Below are 17,949 nucleotides of genomic sequence, written 5' to 3'. Positions count from 1 at the left end.
GTTTAGAACTGGATGGAAGGTGATGAAGATGTCCCATCAAGGTTCCGCTTTCCTCCTGCCAAGCTTTTAAATACAAGGCATGACATGTTCCCTTGTGAGATTCTCTCACTTGTGGGAATGCCAAAATTGCAAGCTCGTGCTCTCTCAGGACAGGAGAGTCTGATCTCACCAAAGGGGATGCTTGGTTCTAGGCAACAAGATTGCACCTTCCTATTCTGGTTCTGCTTTAGTTGTTGCTGTCTCCAGTTGAGCCTCCCTCCTCAGCTGATCAAAACCCTCCCCAGCTTCCACTGAGACTCAGCATTCCACAGGAATGTCAGAGGAGAGAGCCAGCATCTCTGCTCCCCTTTCCAAAGTGACTGAAGTTGGGGTGGAAAGATGAGCTCCCTATCTTCTCCAACCTACATTCCTACAATTCAGCCCCTGCTTCCCATGTCTTCCTTCTTTCTCGGAATCTACCAACTCAAACCTGATCCAGACAGTGCTGCAGGGCTCATGACAGCAAAGAATGTGTGATGTGGCCCTAAAATGAAGTGTAAAAGGAAAGTAAGTAAGAGTTTTGTCCAACTAAATTATTACACATGTGGAATGACTTCTGCTCGCACAATGGAACTTTCCTGCTCTCCCCCCATATACTCCCAAGAGTTGGGGAACACCCAGACCTGATCTGGGGGTCCCTGGGGAGGGGAGAGGTAGAATATGTTCCATTTTATATGTGGAAGTCCTTCCACTTGTGCTCAATGATTTAGTCAGGCACAACCCTAAGTAGCCACATTTAAAAAATGAAGGAATTATATATTACCACATTAGCAAATGTTGGATATTCAGTGAACTTTTAAAAGCAGTTCCTTTATGCAATTATTTTTTCCTCTTTATTCTCTATAGTTAATGGGGGAAATATAATTGTTCATAAAGTTTACTTAAGTTAGGTCTGGCAAAGGCGAACAACTACATAGCCCAGTTGCAGGACTAAATGAAATGAGAAACCAACTTGATAGGCTGCAGTGTGCCTCTTAGAAGCTGTTGCATGCTTTAAAGTTTCATATTTACTTTTATGCTCCTCCCAGCAATATATTTTGTGTCTTGTCAAAGAGGACTTCTGCCTGCTTAACATGAATATTCAAGGTTAGATATTCAAGTGAAACTTGAGAGGAAAAAACTTCAGAACTGAATATTGGACATAAAAGACCTGCTTCTGGATTATTTGCTCACACAAAAACTAACATTGCGCATAAGGGTTGAATCCAGCATTTCCACAAGCAAAGTTCTGCTCCTGGGGTACTTCTGCTGGCAAATTATTTTCATGGTTTCCCCCTATAGTTGTGGGGACACTCTGGAACAGTGTGGGAGGTGGTGAGGAGGCTGCAAAGGAAAAGTTGTCTATGAAAATGGCCTGCCCCCATTCCCCCCAGTGGGAGTCTTTGCTGGATTGCAGTCCCATCCGTAAACAGAAGGAACCCTTCTGTTCATGGAAAGGCAACTCGGGATCCAGTCCTGTGATGTTAGTGTGCACCAGTTGCATAAATGTGTTCCAGATTAGGTTTGCCTCTACATAGACATCTTATAGTCTACTAGTGTATTTCAGCCCGTTTAATAACGGGCGCTAGAACATCCTGGAGTTCGGAGAGGCGCTTGTGCAGCGCTTCTCCGAACCCTGGGACCTGTCCTTGCTGTTGGCGGCAGGGGGACAGAAACGGAGGAGGAGAAAGCGCTGCGTTCTCCTCCTCCGTTCCTCTCCCGCAGCCGCCGACAGCAAGCAGACATCCCAGGGTTCGGAGAAGCGCTTGCGCAGCGCTTCTCCGAACCCTGGGACCTGTCCTTGCTGTTGGCGGCAGGGGGACAGGAACGGAGGAGGAGAAAGCGCTGCGTTCTCCTCCTCCGTTCCTCTCCCGCAGCCGCCGACAGCAAGCAGACATCCCAGGGTTCGGAGAAGCGCTTGCGCAGCGCTTCTCCGAACCCTGGGACCTGTCCTTGCTGTTGGCGGCAGGGGGACAGAAACGGAGGAGGAGAAAGCGCTGCGTTCTCCTCCTCCGTTCCTCTCCCGCAGCCGCCGACAGCAAGCAGACATCCCAGGGTTCGGAGAAGCGCTTGCGCAGCGCTTCTCCGAACCCTGGGACCTGTCCTTGCTGTTGGCGGCAGGGGGACAGGAACGGAGGAGGAGAAAGCGCTGCGTTCTCCTCCTCCGTTCCTCTCCCGCAGCCGCCGACAGCAAGCAGACATCCCAGGGTTCGGAGAAGCGCTTGCGCAGCGCTTCTCCGAACCCTGGGACCTGTCCTTGCTGTTGGCGGCAGGGGGACAGGAACGGAGGAGGAGAAAGCGCTGCGTTCTCCTCCTCCGTTCCTCTCCCGCAGCCGCCGACAGCAAGCAGACATCCCAGGGTTCGGAGAAGCGCTTGCGCAGCGCTTCTCCGAACCCTGGGACCTGTCCTTGCTGTTGGCGGCAGGGGGACAGGAACGGAGGAGGAGAAAGCACTGCGTTCTCCTCCTCCGTTCCTCTCCCCCAGCTGCCGACAGGAAGGACGCGCACACTCTCCCCCCCCCTGCCTCCTCCAACCGCCGCTCCTCACGGCCAGGGAGGGTTGTGAGGAGGCCTTCACCGGCCTCCACCCTCGCTTCCCTGACGTGCCCTGCAGTGAGGCGGTGTCCGGCAGGAGCGGCGGTTGGAGGAGGCAGGGGGGGGGAGAGTGCGCGCGCGCAGTCTCTGCTGTCCAATCCCTGTATCCCTGGGGCACATGCGCAGTGACCCAGGGACACACGGGACAGCTTGGACGCAGGGACATCTTGGACATTATTATATAGGATGTTCATTGTGGTGATGTCACTTCATTCCAAGAGATTAAAGCCCACTAATGTTACCCTTGGGATATTTATGTTTGAGAAATTGATGTTTTAAAACTTTTGAAGGCAAAAAGAGAGCAAGTGCTTAGCTATTTGTTCCTTGTGCCAGTAGAGGGCACTGCTGCTATATATTCTTGCATTTGGAATCAGTGATGACAAGTTGAAACCTGTGAAAAATTGCATAGAGCAGTTGGGGAGTAGGCTTGCGGTCCTTGCTATAAAGTTGTTGTAGCCTTCCTTTTCCCTTCTGTTAGCTTGAAAGTGGATTCCCATATGGATCTAGAATGCTGTCTTGGACATTGTGTGACCAAGCTTTCTAATCTTCTAAGGGAGGCTCCCTTTTGAAGGGACATAAATAGCTTTTGTGAGGATGGGTAGATTTCTGGTAGCTGTAAGGGTTTGATGTACAGTGGTGCCTTGCTAGACGAATTTAATTCATTCCACGGGTCTTTTCTTATAACGAAAAATTCGTCTAGCGAATCCCATAGGAATGCATTGAAATTTTTTTGGATTTTTTTTTTGCCCATAGGAACGCATTAATTGAATTTCAATGCATTCCTATGGGAAACCGCGATTCGCTAGACGATTTTTTCGTAAAACGAATTCATCTAGCGAGGCAACCTCCACTAGAAAAAAACATTTCGTTAAGCGGAAATTTCGTTAAGCGGGGCATTTGTTAAGTGAGGCACCACTGTACTAGAGTATCCCAAACCCTCAAGCCTCTGTACTGGCTACATTTGCTAGTTAGAATTGTATCTTGCTTGTGCCCACTTTTCTTTCTTATTGTCTTTTTATGTGCCGCTAATATGCCTCCAGTGCACACCAGTGGAGGCATAGTAAGCAAGTGGAATTGTGCAGTTCCCACCCCAATGCATTAGTGCAATTTCAAATAATGCTCAAATTAAGAGTGAAACCTGGTTGCAAGGCTCTGTGTTCGGGGCTGAATCACCAGATGCTCAAACACATACTGTCAGGCATCTTTTTGTTTTGAGAAATGAACAATCTTCTACATGTTTATTCAGAATAAATATCATAGGTTTTAAAGGGGCCTACTCCTAGGTAAACAGGTACAGGATTGTAGCCTTAGTCAATAATGTTTGTTTCATAATTTGAAAATAGTGTAAGGGATAATGAATATGTTTATAGATTTAGACTCCTGCAAACTGTCAGCATATTCAAAAGAATAATTTGGAAATATTAATTCAGTATTATATTTGATCTTAATGGTCAGTTTTTATATTCCCACACCTAGCAGAATTACCTGTTGTTTCTCTCCTTCTTTCTCTCCCTTTTCTAAAAAATAAAAAAATATATTTGGAACTACATTCTGCCCAACATTAATGTCAGTGAAGAGCAGTATATCTTTATCACAGATGCCCCCAAAGGGATGCTTTCCATAAGAGATTCCCTTTCAGCCCCGAGCTGACTTGGAAATTTTTAACTACAGAATTTTCAGTGAAAATTGAAGAGAAGAGGGAAGGCAGCTGCCTCATAATACCAAGATTAATAAAATAACTGCTACCATTTATGAGGTGCTCTGGTACTGGAAATAGCCCAGTAAACTGACATAACTGTAAGTTTGCCAACCCCATGAGAGCATGATACCTTGCCTCTGTCCCTGACATTAACAGGTGGGTGGAAATATTCCAAGAAGTGGTTGGGAGGAAATGACAGATACCTTCTCAGGTCTGCCTTTTTCCAGGGTTTGAGCAATAATTCATGGCTAAACTGTGTGGGCAGCTCCTATTTCTGAAGGGTTATTCATGAGAGGTTTAGTGACAGGTTTGACTAGAGGAATGGAAGTGTTATTTATACTGAATCACAAGAGATGCTCTGTGAAGGTGTATGATCAAATAAACAATACAGAACTCTCAATTCTTGTAGGGCTTTCATGGTTTTATTGAGCATATCCTGTGACCTCTTTGTCTTCAAACATCTCTTACTTCATTTGCGATGAATATGTGTGTGTATTTGTACACACACTTATTCATTTACAGTATAAGATTTCTTACCTACCCTTCACCATAAAGTCCTAAGGTGGGTAACAGCACTCAAATATACAATTATAGAACCAAAGAAAACCATCACAATTATAAAAAAATTCCTTCAGTAGCACCTTATTTTTTTTTTATTTTTTTATTTTTTTATTTTACTTCGATCCAGACCAACACGGCTACCTACCTGTAACCATCACAATTATAAAATACACAAAACCATTCAAATATGGAATGGAAGAGTGTAAATTCTGCAAAAGAGGTAGGCACCACAAAACAAAATAACTTAACTGTCAAATGCAAGAGTAATGATGTGCAGCTTCAGCTTTCAATATTCTGTGTGGTGAAGATGCTAGATGCACACACGTGTGTGACTTTTCAGTATGTGGGTGGGAACAACAAACCTGTCAAATGTCTTTCCTGTGAAGATCTCATGCTCAGTTTGCCTATAAGCCTCATGCTATTGCAGATTTCTGCTGGAACAGAACACCCTATTAATATACTGTTGATTGGATAGATGGTGGTTGCTACCAAGTGAAACTGACACTTCCCCTACTTATTGGGGCTTATACAGGAACTCTGCAACATGAACAGCTGATTTAGAAGAGACTTAGTGACTTACGCAGGGTCTCCAGATATTTGTTGCTAATCCTGACGTTACTCTGATCAGATAAAACATTTCTCTGCATTTACACTTCTGGATGACATAGGATGTTATTCTTCTTACTAGATCATGTCTTTCCCAAGTGCTAATTTGAAAGGCCACATTGTGGTTTGGTTTTCATACTCAGTGCGGTGCAAGGAATGTGGTTCTTTTTGAAAATGTTCCAGCTCTATTTGTCTAGGGCTGGAGTAGTTTGCTTCCTTGTCATCTGCTCTTGTTTAATAGTCTCACAGCCATGCTGCTTACAGAGCTGACTGGTAACTCGCAGAGCCTGGTCTCTGGCTTTTTTAAAATGTCCAAACTTTTCCCATGAAGCAGATCCTTTTCTGCTCTGAGATCATGCTCCCATTTGTGGGAATTTTCTTTCATTTGAGTTTTTTGGCCTCTTGTCAGAGCTGCAGTGGGCTTGCTTAGTTTTTCAGCTCAGAGGCTTTCAAACCAAGTATCTCTGTCAAATGACCCTTGATCCAAGGAGGACAGCTATGACCCTGAACTTTGGCTTTTTTTATTCTTAAAATGCAAGTGTCTTGATTTGTGGATCTGTTTTTACTTTATTATTTATTACACTATAGGTCACAGGGTTTATGGAAGCACAAGTCTAAACTGCTTGTAATTTTTAGTTTAGAAATATTGCATGCTGCTTTGAGTCTCTGTTTGTCATGCTTTTTTTCTCTGCAAAGTATGTTCACTCCCAGCTTGGGCCAATGATCATGTAAGGCAGTGGAGGGCCAGGAACATCTTACAACTTGCAGTCCAAAGTTACAGCTGTTGTGAGTCAGCCAGCCAAGGCCTGCATCCATGAGGGCAATAGTAGAAAACCAGAGGCATTGACTGGATCTGTTCAGTGTCAGCTTTCATTGAATAAATGTCTTGTTCAAGCCCTTGTAACGAAGAGAGAAGTGGGGCACTGCCACTTCATACAGAAAGGGTGTCTGGGAGAGCTCTTAGACACCAGATAGTTTAGTTTATCTCCCCTGTTTCTCTCTTCTTTCTTATGCTTCAGTCCTGCTTGTTCATATTGTCAGCGGAGTTGAGACAGGCAAGCTTTATCTGTGTAAAGCTGTCATGAATGAAATCGCTGACAATTCTCTAGGCAGCTGAGCCAGAAGATTTTAAGTTTTGGGTGATTTTGGCTGCAAAGTTTCTTTCTGAGAAACTGAGAAGCATTGTTGCCTTTATGGGAAGAACATTCATTTGAGAGATGTCTGGCATGGTCAGAGTTTAAGGAAAATCTTCCTTGATTCATAGGGGACTATTAAATTTGGGATAAATATTACTATTTTAAGAGGTTGATGTTTGATCTGCTCTTGTACTTGACAAAGGGATCTAATGATTTCATATCTCCTCTTTATGCATATCTATAAGAAATCTGTAGTACACATGTGCAACATGCACATTTGCATGTTTACTTGATTTGCTTTCACTCCTTGTGCTTTCCTTCCTCACCTTTTACAGTTCACAGAATCACATATTTTATTTCTACATAACTTGCAACTACTGCTTACATTTCAAAAACTAGTTACAAACCATTTGTGATTCTGCATAAACCTGATTTGGAATAATTGCCATGGGTATCAAAAGAATTAAAAAAATATTACATTGAACAATAAAATACAGTTGCAAGATGGTTCATTCGCAAGGGTGCTAGGAAGCCTAGGCCTTACCAACTGAACTGGTTGAGCATCTTTTGGGTTCTGAAACACACATCAATAAACAGTTAAAATTCTTGTTCTTTATCTGCCAGTTTGAGATGCAGTACATCAGTGAATCCTCTCTGTTTACCTTTGCCTTTCAGGCAAAGATGGAATGAATGAACCAGGCTGTACAGGGAACTTAAAAAAAAGAATGAGCTCACATATGTATGTATGTTTGTGTGTGCAGATATAGGCATGACCCATGTATCTCACTATGTGGGAAGAGCATCATATGATAACTATAAGAGATGTATTTTGCTAGATGACAGCTCTTAGATTTTGAGAAATGAGTTTTTAAACTCTGAATTTTATAATTCCGTTTGTGGATTCAAATTTTTCTTTTAAAAAATGGGACAAAATGAGTTTTCATGCTTTCTTTAGAGCCTTCAGGGTCTACTTGGATGGCTGCCATCTTTTGTTGGTGAAGCAGTTTTGTGAGCTTGCAAAAACCTGGTGTTTTCTTTTGCAGGGGTTACCCTTCAAAGGAGGCTTTCTGTTTCCAAGTAAGGGACATGCACAGTGACTATGTTCGTGTAGGTGTACACAGTAAATTTAGGTTGAAGCAACTCTGCATCTTTATAAACTTAATGACTCCCATCTCTCAATGCATTTTTAAATTAAAAGAATTGCTTTAGGTACATATGCTTCTCAGTTGGGCCTCACAGGCGCACCTCCAACTTTTGTGGTCCATGGGGGTAATTTAGTGAAACACACACAGAGTAAGACTTTGTAAAGCAATCTCATTTTAAGGAGGTAGTTTATTAAAGTAGAAAATCCAGAATTTATTGGAAATGCTTTTTACAATCAGATGTTTCCGGCTGCTGGATCCTGTTGCTGCTTTCCTTCAGTAAAGGGAATAAAAATGCACCATGGGCCCCTTTCTCCTGTCAGTTTGGACAGGCAACCTGACTGAGGCTCAATCCATATGTTAACTTGCTAGTAGCTTCCAGTCCCCCTGTTTCAATTATGCCATGTCCCTCTTTCCAAAAACATAATACATGGTATACTTCAGTGTGTGTGTGTGTGTGTGTGTGTGTGTGTGTGTGTGAGAGAGAGAGAGAGAGAGAGAGAGAGAGAGAGAGAGAGAGAGAGAGAGAGAGAGAGAACGAAGACACACAGAACACTGGATTGTGTCAGGAGGCCCTTTCCTCATAAACAGAACAGATCCTATGTGTGTACAGTTTCTATGTATGTAGAATCTGGCAGGGATTGCTCTCCAATATCTGCACTAGCATGGTTTGCTTCCTGATTATGCTGCCTCAAAAGGGCTGTTGTTTCTGCACCTTTGCAGAGTTGTCACTGCAGTTTGTAAGTCATCTCACATTCCCTAGCGCTGCAAAAATATGGCTGATGGGATACTTGGAAAGCAGTGGTTTTATTTGTGTCTGCACATCGTGTGACTGCTTGTGTTTTTGTAAGTTTTATGTAACGTGGAATAGAGTAATTGGAATTGAATGAACTTTGGACCATGCCTGAGCAAATGATTAAAGTATCTACATCCCTGTTAGATGTTAGACTCTCTTAACAGGTTGCCTTTTTATTTCTCTTTAAAGCAGAGTACTATGAACAGCAGAATAAATAAAGGAACAGTTCCACCTGATGACAATGTGAATAAATAATTTTGTAGCATGTGTTTCAGTGCAGTTAGCAGTGTTCAGTTCCTTTTGAACAAAGGGCCATAAATGTGGTAATAACTCTGGAGAAGGTGTGGGTGACTGCCAAAAAGCCTTGAGTGGCTGATGCAGGGCATTCATAGTCCAGACAAATAAGAAGCACCAAAGCAAGACAGGATGCTCAGTAGTTGATGGAATACCACATTATTATTATTATTTTCAGATACAAATCTGAACAAGGGTCCTGAAACTGATGGGTGCAGTCCACTGAATGGCTGGGTGCTTTTGTGTGGGGTGTGTATTGAGCAACCCCAAACTGGCTCTAAGCCTGGGAACAAGAAGAATAAGCCTTCCTTGTGAGCTATTAGTAGCTAGAGCAGTTCCTCATAGCTCCTACTATTGGAGTCGGGGAGGAAAAGGGGCAATGCATATATGGTGTTGTGCCCCCATGCAATTTTAATAGGAAGTGGTTATATTAGGCTGCAGGGACCAGTGAAGTGGACAAAGCTACCTCTTGACAGATTACTGCACACATTTTCTTGACTATGCTCTATTAACCATATTTACTACCAGCTAGCTTACAGTGTGTGTGTGTGTGTGTGTGTGTGTGTGTGTGTGTGTGTGTGTGTGTGTGTTACCCCTTTAATAGTGGGGTGTCAGTGAATGGATAAAATATTGTGGTCCTATTGCTGCAAAAGAAACAAAACATACATGGAACATTGTTACATGTGATTTTGACAAATGTATTCTGAGGGACTCAAATTTCAGATTGGAAAAGCAGACTTAATAAAGACTTTTAACAGCAATCTCAATATTCTATTTTCTCAGTGTGTTCAGGAATTACAGTGCTACCTCTGGTTAAGAACTTAATTCGTTCCAGAGGTCCGTTCTTAACCTGAAACTGTTCTTAACCTGAAGCACCACTTTAGCTAATGGGGCCTCCTGCTGCCGCCGTGCCGCTGGAGCACTCTGGAGCATTTCTGTTCTCATCCTGAAGCAAAGTTCTTAACCTGAGGTACTATTTCTGGAGTTTGTAACCTGAAGCGTTTGTAACCTGAGGTACCACTGTAACTGTTGCTAGTTGGATGTTTGCTTTTCATTATTTTCCATATCAACTGCTAGCAGATTATTTGGAAAGGACCATATTTGAGTAGACCTTTATTTCAGGTTGTTATTGAACCAACAATGCATGCAGAATTGGTTTTGTGTGAACGAGGAGTTTCTCTGATCCACATTTGCACAATAATACGTAAGTAATTTCTAGAAGTTAACAACTAGAATTCTTCCTAATGTTCTCACTTGTGAATTAAAGCTTTATTTTGTGCTTCTAATAATGCCTTGTTTGGTGTAACACAGTTAAAAAGCTGTGTGTATGCATATGCGTTTCCTGTATATGCTTCAATCTTAGTATTTCTGTGAACTAAATCCAACTTGGAATGGAGAAGGGGATCTAGCAGAAGACTTAGCATTGACTGCGTGAAATAGCAGGGCACTGTTCCAGGAAGCAACACATAATGTGTTAATCATGCTTTTTAAAGAATTTATTCACAGATAATGGTGTGTGTATAGGAGTTCTAGGAATAGCCATAATCTAGTTAATGTTGTTGTATCAAGTGGGCTTTACGTCTAGAGCAGATATGCATGATAGATGTTGACACTACAAAAAGTATTACTTCTCTGAGTTTGTGAATTACAATGTGAGGTTGGAGAAACTACCTTTATCAGTAGGAGCTACTAACTGGAATTTTGTTCTGTGATCTTGTGATCTTATTTTTGAGATGGAATCGAAATATTGAACACCTTACATAACACTGACCCGATTTGCATGCAACACTGAATAAACTTTGGTTTAGTGTAAATGAGTAAATGCGTGGATTCCCAGATCGAATACTGTGCTCCTCCTTGGGTCCTCCTGCTGCTACACTATCTGGGGCTAAGCCGTGGTTTGGCTCTGCATTAGGTGAATGTACCAGTTTTGATAATACGTACATTTCTTCATTGTTGTCCAGTGTGTACACTTCTTTAAAGGAGCCACCAGATTAGTGTTGGTCCATCACTATGTTTGGCTTGGGATTACCTGTGGTATGTACTGTAATGCAAAAACTGCATCAATCTTTTATTAAACTTCAAGTATCTATGCGGGGCCTGTGGTTTATTTTGTGATTCTCAGAACTCTTTCCAATACAGCATACAATCTGTACATACAAGTCTAAACCTTTGGAATAAAAATGGTTTATTGCTAAACATGATTCTGCTGAAATCATTATTCCTTTGGACACAAAATATGTCCAAATGGCTTGAGGGATATTGCAAGGAAAAAGAAAGTGGGAAAGTAGGCTTATAAAACATAGAATATATTGGGATCTAAGTCAAACTTGAGAAAAGTCACAGAAGAAAAGTGTCCATCCCTTCCCTTCCGCCTTGCTTCCACTGTTGTTGTGGGTTCCTTCTGGTTTTAGGTTTCACCATGTTGCTTGCCCTTTTTTGGAAATAGGGAATTGTGAATGATCTTGAATTTTATCAGTTGAATTCTGTATCTGTCAACTGGCCCCCACAATCTTTCTCTCCATGATCTCACTACAGTATTACATTGTGAAGTTAAACCATGGGCAGTGTTGAAACAAAACGTCCTTAGACTCAAGAGGCCATATAATTCCAGTAGTGATTTTAAACAGCTATGCTTGTGGTGGTGTATGCTCTTAATGCACATGTTATTGTATCTCTAACATAGTCATTGCTTCTCTTTCATATTTATTAGATACCTTTTTCTACTCACATGATGGAATGTAGCACTTGGGTATTCTATGACACAGTAATTTGCTAACCTGTTTGGCTAGTGCAGTTCATTCTCTCTGTCACAACATAGGAATAAGTCAGAAAAGAAAATCACTGCAAGACATTTGAATTATAATTATGAGGCATTAGTAGCTCCTCAAAGGCAGCATGAAGCTTGCTCCCTACTGACTTTCTGCTGTGGGACAAAAATTAGGTTCTTTTAGGACTGCTTACCCCCTTCCTGGAAGGAATGTAATTTTGGGCCAGAAGTATTTTTAATGTTTCACTCCAGTGTGATTGATCAGCTGCACATGTAGCACAAAAAAATCCGTGGTTAGAGTTTCTTTGCTGAATGTGTAGCCAGTACACTGATTTTATTGAGGAAGAGGAAATAGGAGCCTCTTGTAAACAAGTAATGGATTTATATGACAAGGGAAAAATGAACTTGTACTCTTGTATTACAGATTCATTGGTTCTTTCCTCTGACTCCGTTGGACGTTCAATAGGCTCAGGTACAACAATCCCTCCCCCTCCCTTCCCCCTCTCATAAAAAGATTGCCATTTAATTTATATGTGACAGCCATGTTGGGAGGCAGAGAAGAGGCTGTCAAGCCTAGTTCAGGATTACCCGTCAAAGTAGCCCTTGAAAGAAATCTAGCAGATGAACTCTCTGTCTTCAAAATGGAATTACTTAAAATTACTTTGTGTGCCATGGCAACTCAAAGCCACTTAGAGTGGAACTGCTTGTTTCTTTGTGTTGCATTTTTAGTGCTTCAGTTGTGAATTTGACTAAGCATTTGTTCTAAGTAGCGGACACATTAGATGCAGGGTGATACTATAGGACGTTATTGCAGGGATAGGGAGCCTGCTGCCTCTGGATATTACTGGACTTCAGCTTCCATTAGCCCTATCTAGCATGATCAATGGTCAGAGATGACGGAAGTTTAATTCAACAAAATCTAGAGTGCCACAGATTCCCCATTCCTGCTTTATTGTGTTCCTTGCCACCTCCCCACATTCCTCAAATCAATTGCCCTGTTGATTGCACAACGGATCCACATTGCACAAATGGTATTCCTCCATTCCCAGATGATATCCTGCCTTATCATGTCATTTGGTGGAAAGGCAGGATATAAATTTAACTAATGATAATGATAAATTATTTTCTAGGCAGAGGATTTAGTTGTGTCTAATGTATGCACACATGCACACCTTACCACCACCCCAACCATACAGTGTATTGTACACTAATTGGAGAAAAATACTCTTCCAAAAGAGAGTTCAGTTAAATAGATCCCTTCTCCAGATTTTTGGGAAGAAATTCTGTTGAGGAATCTGTTCAGGAGGAAGAGGAAGGTATGCAAAGTTTTACATGTGGGGTTTTAGCAATGTTTGTGGAGACATATGGAGTTTTTGTTTCTGGATTGTGACTGAACTTTATAATCTTACAAATTGGAGCCTAAAAACAAATTCTGTCCCTTGGGCCACTTCAGGGGTCACCTATGAACCAGCACTGCATAGATTGTACCTTCGGAGTGCTGTTACTAGGATGGATCAGTGTTCTGGCTCATAGCTATCTACCAGAACACACTTTCTGATACTCTGTTAAGGGCACGTACTCTGCAATGTGCGTTTCTGGAAGAGGAAGGGTAAGAAATTTCTCATTGTCCAGATTTTGTTGCAGTCCTAAAGAGGTGTGATGCCCCCAATAAAAGATGCTCTGTTCCCCTCCCCTTTAAAAAGTAGCCTGGTCCCACCCTCTCCCATTATAAGCTTCTTTCAATATTTCTGATTGTACTCTGGGAAGAATGTTTGCTGCCTTCCAACATGGTCCCAGGCTCCTGCCTGCACAATAATCAAGCACAGCTTGCTGCCTAACACTAATAGCAAAGCCTTGTTGAAAGGGTGCTGAGTTACTAACCTCAGATGGGGATCTTTTAAAAAGCACAGACTGCTTCCTGCTCTTCTTGCTTCATTCTTGAGAATGTGATCCTAAAGGCTGGTTGGGCAAGGGTGCATGATCTTGCTCACAGATTGCCCAGCATTGCTTGAAGAAGGGAAATATCATTAAGTTTTAAAGAGATCCAATTTAGTATTTGCAGATACTGTTGCTCTAGTATCTCTGTGTGGGGCAAACATCATGAGGCGTTAGAAGACAATAAAAGGTGGGGGGGGGACCAGTTCCTGTGTCTGCCTCAACAAAGTTCCATTATTCAGACTTTATATTAAAGTAGCCAGCCATGGAGAGAAAGCTTGGAAACGGTTACAGTTCTTTAAACTGCTGCATGTTAAAGTTATTTGATATTAAGAGCTTTGGCTTTTTTGTGCTTTGAGCTCTACCTGCTAGTGAAAAAGAAGCTATGTAATAAGTTTGAGTTGTGTGGTCTGTTGCTGGACTGAGGGATAGCTTTCCTTGTTAAAACAGGAAGGAGAGAGAGAAAATCCACACCTCTTGTGCCTCTGTCATCTCTCCCATCACATCTTGCTGCAAACCTGGGAACAGGCAAAGCTAAGAGAGAACCTGTCGCTATTCCACGCCCAACCATTCCTAGTAGGTACTGCTTCAGGTTGGGGAGAAAAAGGGGAAAAATCAAATGACACACACACTAAAGAAAATATATTTTTCAAGGGTTGGAAACTTGCAGTAGGTGACTTGGGAGTGGGTAGGTGCTTCCTCTGCTCATTGAGGCTTGGTTTGGATGATTTAAAAGTTAAATTCCAGCTGTGTAGTTTTCCAATTATATGAATACATAATAACTTTGAATTTGCTCATATTTCATGTTTACATCTATTTTTTTCCTACCCTCATTTTTCATTTTTACCTTCTGATTGATTCCTAGATTCTAAACAACTGAAACCAGAAATTTCTGTGACTGTATGAAATCCCTTCTACATTCATGACACCAGATGCTTTAAAGAGAAAATTGCATTAAGCAACTTATAATGTCTTCTGTGTTCTTAAAAGTAAACTTAAAATAGGGAATCTGAGGGTGCATATTCATCTTTGGGAAAGACCTTGCTACCTGAAAAAACACCTGTTTCCACATGAAACAACCCATGTGTTATGATATGCATCGGAGGCTCTTTTCCAGCAGGCCATACAATCAGAGATTAGGCAGGTAGCAACCACAGAACTGTTATGTTCGTGGTGGTGTCCTGGTTCTGTAATCTCTTGCTGTGACTGCTCACTTGTTACCTGTTGTGATAAGTTTCAGTGCCAAGACAAGTCTTTTTTATTTGCCCAGTCATTTAAGTCGTTTTTAGCAGCTATTTTATTTTACAGTATTTTAATATTTTTTTTACTCTGTTTTGTGTGACAATTTTTACTGGCTTACTATTTTTCTGTAGATTTTTATACACTGTTTTGAAAACTTTCATTTAAAAGCTGCTTTGGAAAAAGTTGAATTAGCATGCATTTGGTTCAGTCACGTGCAGGATACTGCATGCTTGCCCCAATCTGAAAAAAGAAGTGTGATGCACCAGGGCCTTGACAGGGTGCCATATCTATCAGCCTTCTTTCACCCTGGTGCACTCCAGAGGTTTTGAACAACAACTCCCATCATCCCTGACCATTGGCTGTGCTGACTGGGACTGAAGGGAGGTTGAGTGCAGTGGTTCCCAAACTTTATGTCCCTGCAGACCCACTTGTTGTGGGTCTTGGTGGACCACTTAATTATTTTTCTGCCTGTGGTCCCAGTTGTAATGTGCTATGCCAGATGCTACATGATTTTTAATTGTGTATTTCTTTTATTTTTATATAGTGTATTGTACAGTAATACAACTGAATTCCATCGTTTCAGATTGTAATACGATTATATGCAATATATAAGAAATAAAAAATTGCAATTAATATGAATATTTAATGCGATAGATGTGCTGTCTCCCATCTTCAAATTAATAGATGTGCCGCAGAACATTTGAATGAGGTTCATGAACCGTTGTTGGTCCATGGTGTAATCCAAAACATCTGGAGAGTACCAGGTTGGAGAAGTATGTATTATGTATTGCCTTGACATTTAGTATGTGTAGGAAGGACTTTGTGGCTATTTAAAATACTGTACTTCTCAGGTAGCCTCTATTAGGGAATCTAGTTTGTAGCATACTGAAGAAGCAGGCCCTCTTACACATCAGGGCATCAATTGAGGTGGTGAGGAAGTTGCAACACGTTTGTCCTTCCAGTCACATGGCTTCTCACTTTGAAGTTTTGGGTTGGACCTCTAGTCACTGTTTTGATTTTATGCCCCTAGTAATTTTTCCAATCTTCTTTCTAGTGCCATATATCCCTGAAGATGTGAAGTTGCTTGATGGCATTAACCTGTGCATTACACATGCTCCTTCCTTGTCCATACCAGTTTTTATGACCAACACCTCTACCTTTTCTTATCTTCTGTTGACTTCTGCCTTTCTACTCCAGTATACATCTGGCCTCTTTTCACAGGAGTCTCTGTAGACTAGAACCTCTGGGGATAGGGAGGGATGCCTTTTGCTCTGAAAAAGCACCAGCCTATCTTCAAACCCTAAATGGTCATCTGTATGTGTTGAACTATTTTCTTGTGGGATTATTTCTGTTGTGCAGGAGGCAGTTAGATTTAGAGTTTATCCAGATTTTTGAAGTCCTGGGTGTTTTCCTTTCCCTAGTCCCAGTGCAGTGAGCGCTGTAATCTGTCCAAATATAATGGATGAGTGTGTAAGGTAGCTCAGTTGCAGAGGGATAGCCTGTTTGCTGTCTTGTTTTTTCCTCTGACAAAAATTAATGGAGCACTGGAGATGTGCATTTCAGCCACCGAGAAGGGCGTATATTTTTAGAACAATCTATAAAATGGCAGACATTGATGTCGGAGACTGTTTTTATGGATAGCTTCAAACAGGGGTTGGCAGACCACAGGCTTGATAGATCTTTGTTTTTCAATAGAACCTTGAACCACCAGCCACATGCAGGTGCAAAATGGGGGCACAAGTAGGCTTCTGCAATCTGCGCACTTCTCATTTAAGGCCTCCGAGCAGAGCAATTTGGTTTCAGGCCTAGAACTGATCTCTTGGTCATTTCACATGCAAATCCAGTCCTGGATACACCTCAAGCTGTCTTTCTCTCAGCAACTTGAATTTATAAAGGGGGGAAGGGTGGACTTTTAATGGCTTCTGTTGTTCAGTATCTAGCAGTTAATTCCACCCCTGATAAATCAGCTCAAGATTTGCCCATGGATCCTGATCTGCTTTCTGCCTATCTCTGGCCCACAGGACACACCAGCCAAGAAGCTAGTCAATAACTTTATTAACTCTCTCAAAATAACAGAACAGGCACAGACAGTTCCTGCTACTAGTGCCACATGGTGATTTAACTATATTGTGACACTGTCCACAGAAGTGACTAGAATTTTGATGTTGACTTACATTTTTTTAAAGCACCACTAGCTATACAACAAGGTGACGCAGCCTCAGAAGATGGGAGACGGGAGAGGAGTTATAATGCTAACCTTTTTAAAAGGACACATAATGGAGCAAATACTTGAGGGTGTGTGTGTCTTGGCAATGTTGACATCAGACTTGCTATGCATTATGTGTCCTTGTGAATGTTTGAAGTACTGTTCTTAATTGCATTAAACCCAATAACTTTTCCAAGTGACATTATATTGTGTTCTAGAAAATTCAGTGTCCCTGAAACATACACATTTTGTTGATGGACGATGTCTGGATCACGTGCAACAAAAGAACAAGAGTTGAAGAGTTATTTTCAGTTTTGATAAATAGATAACTTTGAAAGGCCAGTTATGATTTCCAAGAATTAATTAATCTTCACAAAAGAATAAACTTCAGCAAAGAACAAAGCAATTTTGAAGAAGCATTATCTTGTATTATAATCATTGAAAAAAATATTAGGGATGTAGATTTGACCTAAGCATCTAAACTGGTATTATCAACAATTGATAGTAAAATAAAACTACAAAAGAGCACTTAGTGTCTATTTAAAATGAGAATCCTGTCCTACTCTGCTATGCCTCTTCATTGTGTGTGGCTGTATAATTGCATTTGTCATCTACATGCTGACATACTACATACTTTCAACCACAGTATTTAGAATTTGACAATTGACTGGTTTAGTGTTATTTGCCCACAATGTTAGTTTCCATGATTCAATGAAACAGAGTGTGTCATGGCTAATCTGCTGTTTACTACCCTTTGTCTTATGCAGTTAGAAACTTGAATTGCATAATGCAAAGACTACCAAAATAAATAATTCTGAATTTCAGGGTCTGGACTGAATCAGAAAACTGTCTTTACCAATATCAGTGTCCTGGAGGGATACTATTAGAGGACCATGAATGATCTGTCTCTTTTTTGTTACCAGATCAGGCAAGAAACAAGCTTGTGTTA

General features: G+C 41.5%; 1 protein-coding gene across 11 annotated transcripts in view; it reads left to right on the top strand.

The window, feature by feature from the left end:
• The window catches only part of ST3GAL3 (ST3 beta-galactoside alpha-2,3-sialyltransferase 3), a 191,007-nt gene that overhangs the window by 22,148 nt on the left and 150,910 nt on the right, over positions 1 to 17,949 (top strand). For 6 of the 11 annotated variants that reach the window (XR_015950826.1, XM_088673314.1, XM_035123840.3 and 3 more), the window contains exons 3-4: positions 12,042 to 12,089; positions 14,003 to 14,128. The exons of 2 other annotated variants lie outside the window; for them this stretch is intronic. Coding sequence is in view for 6 of the 9 variants with exons in the window: in XM_088673314.1 (XP_088529440.1) it covers positions 12,042 to 12,089; positions 14,003 to 14,128 (174 nt within the window). In the remaining 3 variants the exon portion in view is untranslated. Of the gene's footprint in view, positions 1 to 12,041; positions 12,090 to 14,002; positions 14,129 to 17,949 lie in introns of those variants that run through there. 3 more of the 11 variants (XM_035123842.3, XM_088673317.1, XM_035123846.3) reach the window with 3 other exon arrangements.

Source organism: Zootoca vivipara, chromosome 7 (genome assembly GCF_965207765.1).
Source record: "Zootoca vivipara chromosome 7, rZooViv2.hap1.1, whole genome shotgun sequence".
In the NCBI taxonomy this organism is placed as follows: Eukaryota; Metazoa; Chordata; class Lepidosauria; order Squamata; family Lacertidae; genus Zootoca; species Zootoca vivipara.
This window is presented reverse-complemented; position numbering and strand designations above follow the sequence as displayed.